This window comes from Salvia hispanica, chromosome 6, assembly GCF_023119035.1.
Source record: "Salvia hispanica cultivar TCC Black 2014 chromosome 6, UniMelb_Shisp_WGS_1.0, whole genome shotgun sequence".
NCBI classification, from domain to species: Eukaryota; Viridiplantae; Streptophyta; class Magnoliopsida; order Lamiales; family Lamiaceae; genus Salvia; species Salvia hispanica.
In genome coordinates, this window is record NC_062970.1 from 31,243,583 (window position 1) to 31,247,338 (window position 3,756).

At 37.0% G+C, this 3,756-nt stretch overlaps 1 protein-coding gene across 1 annotated transcript; it reads right to left on the minus strand.

Annotated features, from left to right (window-relative positions):
• Nucleotides 1–1,580, minus strand: LOC125196905 (40S ribosomal protein S19-1-like). The gene is made up of 4 exons (XM_048095569.1): nt 1,439–1,580; nt 801–891; nt 452–629; nt 1–346 (listed from the first exon to the last, which is right to left on the minus strand). Exons 1-4 carry the CDS (start codon nt 1,523–1,525, stop codon nt 271–273), a joined length of 432 nt encoding a protein of 143 aa, XP_047951526.1. The 5' UTR covers nt 1,526–1,580; the 3' UTR covers nt 1–270.
• Between the last annotated feature and the right edge of the window lie 2,176 nt (nt 1,581–3,756).

The following is a 3,756-nucleotide window of genomic DNA, read 5'->3' on the forward strand; positions in this document are numbered from 1 at the left end:
TACCAGAATTAAAATTATTCATTATGTTAAATTAAAAACAAAGACAAGACAAATTCCACAAAAAGAAGTACAGTGTCCACTAAGATACCTCAGAAACTGGAAAGAAATTAAACCACGTTTAAATATCACTTAACAAAAATCCAGAAAAGATAAGCAGGAACCAAAATTTGATCAAACATGGAAAGATTTCTATTTCAACCCAAAATCATGGTGGAACCATCTTTTTTTACTTTGAGAACAAACCGCACAAGCTAAAGAAGCAAGCCCAACTCAAGGTGCAACAACAACGATTCTCCCAGAAACTTGATCAAGATCCCTCCTGCCATTGGATGTGATTCTTCTTCCACTGCAAAAAATTGAAAAGGGTTGCAATAAGTTTGCAGCTATTTCCCAAACATAAGCTAACCAATGAATGGTATGGGGCCAAGCAAGATATATATCATGAGCTTACCCCCTTGGTTCCATCTCAATGATGTTCATCTTCTCCAACTGCTGAAGGATGTGACGAGCAACAGAACCCTTGCCAAAGTGACGTGGGCGACTTCCATTCCCCTTGCTGCCACCATATATTCTCCTGAAGGAGCCAACTCCAATACCTCCCCTGAGGTATATCTTCCTGGCCATGGAAGCTGTACAATCCACCAATGAATTTATCAAATACTTCTCACCATGAAACTACCATTACAAAGCTTCCATATTCAAACACAGTGCAAAAGAGTAAGACGACACAAGCATAAGATGATATAGTATAAAAAGGTGTATAAATATAAATAGAAAGAGACAGGAAATTAGATCATTACCGGCCCTGATGTAGTACCAGTCGGGATCATAAGGAGCAAGCTCTTTGAGGACACCAGTTTTCACTATGTCAGTCCACTCCGGAAGCTCCATCTATTTGTTTTAAAAAGTTCAAAGGCAAAGCAAATAATCAGTTATACCAACCTGAATTATTAGTTAGAGCAGCATTAAACTGTAACTTTAAGAAATTATTATAAAGTGCATTACCAGATAAACTAGTACAGCAATTAACATAACAATCCCACAACAGAGGGCAACGAACTTTTAATGGTAACAACCCATCATAAGATACAAAATCTTTACTCGTTTAATTGAAGCGATAAGTTCTGAAAAAACACTACAGCTTAATTGCGACATAAAACATTCACAAATCTAAATGAACATGATTCAAATTTGTAAGGGAGAATTTGGATAACCTGACAATATGTAATTCCCCAAATCAATTATCAGCACGAAAATTAGTACGCAATCATCTTCAATTAATATATCCGATAAAAGGAGGCAAACAACAAGATTGAGAAACATCAATTGTAACGCCATAAAAAAAAGGGGGATAACTGTGCGAGCATAATTTTCCATACAATCAACCTTAAAAAAAGAAAACAAGAAAACAAAAACGAAATCGCAAATTAAGTGTGACCTTGCCGGACCGCTTGAGGTGAGCGGCGTAAGATTTGACGAACTCGTGAGAAGACACATCCTTAACAGTTTTAGCCGCCGCCGCCATCTTTTCGAAAACCTTGCAGCTCACCTGTACGCCGAATTTGAAGCAGCAGCGCTGGAGCAGAATGGTTAGGGTTTATCGCAGTGCCGATAAATATATACTAAAATATTAATGGACTTCATGGACCCAGAATCCTTTTCTTGGGCTTGGCCCGTTATAAGTAGACCAACGGCCTAAATTTTCTTTTTGGGACTGGGTTACTAAACGAATCTTCAAGTCATTTTATCCTAACATTTAAAATTTATTAAATATATCTATGATTATTAAATGATACTCCCTCCGTCCTATAAAAGTTGAGACAAAACTTTTGGGCACGGAGATTAAGAATTTATAGTAAATAAATAGGAGAGATGAAAAAAGTAGGAAAGATAAGAGAGAGTAAAGTAAATGATGGAATAAAGTAACAGTGATTAGATGTTTTGTTTTTTGTTAAAAAAGGAAATGACTCAACTTTGTTGGGACGGACTAAAAAGGAATACGACTCAACTTTTATGGGACGGAGGGAGTAATATTTTTCAACTTAATAATTATTCCGTCCGTCCTAGATAATTCGGGTCAGTTTGACTTGGCACGGGTTTTAATAAATGTTGTTTGACTTTGATTTAAATGAAGATAGGTAGTGAAAAGGGGTCCCACCTTATTTTTTTTTCTTCTATTTTTATGGAAATCTTGAATCAGTGATAATTTGAGTATAATTAAAAATTTTGTTCAATTTTTTAATTGTAATTAGAGTTATAATCTGCACAACATTTAAATTGCCTTCTCAATTTTGCAGCTCAAAATTCTGCTGCTCAAAAATTCTGAAAATACAAATCTACACAAATTAGAAAACAAATTGCCTCTTTCATACAACTCCACAAAATAGAAATTCTCAAGGAGAGTTTAATGTAATTAATCAAATTACATTTGGGGATTTTTGGAGGGAAATCCCAAATCCCACAATACTTAAACCAATTTTTTTGGAGGGAAATGCCAACTACCACTAGCTATAAAAGGACTACCTACACAACAAAAGGAGATTTTTAGAAGTATTGCCCTCATAAAATTTTCATCATAGGGCTATGGAGTCTGCTAGACACTGCTGGAGACATTGCCGGAGACACGGACTCGCGCATCATAGGAGTGGACACCAAAAATCTGGTAGCTCAAAGTCTGCTACAATCGAGCCATTTAGGTAAAGTACCATATGGAGGTTTTGTCAAGGCAGCAAAGGAATTTGGAGTGAGCAGGAAGACAGTGCATAAAATATGGGCAGAGGCCATAAAACAAATCCAGAGTGGAGTACCCGTGAGTATAAAAGATCGTGTTAAAGGCTTCAAATGCAAGGATGAAATTCAGCTTGATGAAAACTGGGTAAGAGCTCTTTCATTCCTCGAAAGATCTATTATCCGCAAGATGGTTTTCAAGCTTGATTTAAGTAAGAGTACAGTAGACAGGATGGTGAAAGCAAATCATCTGAGGCCACACACAAATGTTGTGAAGCCCCTACTTACTACCTCAAACAAGTTAGCAAGAATGATATGGGGTCTCACTCATGTTCAGCCTGTGGTGCACAATGGTATGCTCAAATATCACACAATGTACAATGTAGTGCACATTGATGAAAAATGGTTTTTCATGACTAAGACTATGAATAGATACTACCTGCGGCCAGATGAGGAAGAACCATATAGGTCATGTAAGTCTAAGCGGTTCATCACAAAGCTTATGTTTATGTGTGCTATGTGTAGACCATACTTTGCAGGAGATGGAGATGTCATATTTGATGGAAAAATAGGCATCTTTCCATTCACAACAAAAGAGCCAGCAAAGAGAAAATCCAAGAACAGACCAAGAGGAACCTTGGAGACAAAGCACATTCAATCAGTGAACAAGGCAGTCATGAGAGAATGCCTTATTCAAAAGGTACGCTGTTTTTTGTTCCATTTTTCATACCAGCAATCAAGGCTAAATGGCCAGAGAACATAAGGAAGGAGATATTCATTCAACAAGACAATGTCAGACCTCACATCATGCATAATGATGCAGAATTTCAGTCAGTTGCAAACACAGATGGGTTCGAATTCCATATCATTTGCCAACCAGCTAATTCCCCTAATTGTAATGAGTTGGATTTAAGTTTTTTCAGAGCCATCCAGTCTATACAAGATGACAAATTGGCTAGGGGAGTGGATGACTTGTTGAGTAATGTGCAAAGCTCTTTTGAAGAACTTAGTGCACAAACACTCAACAAT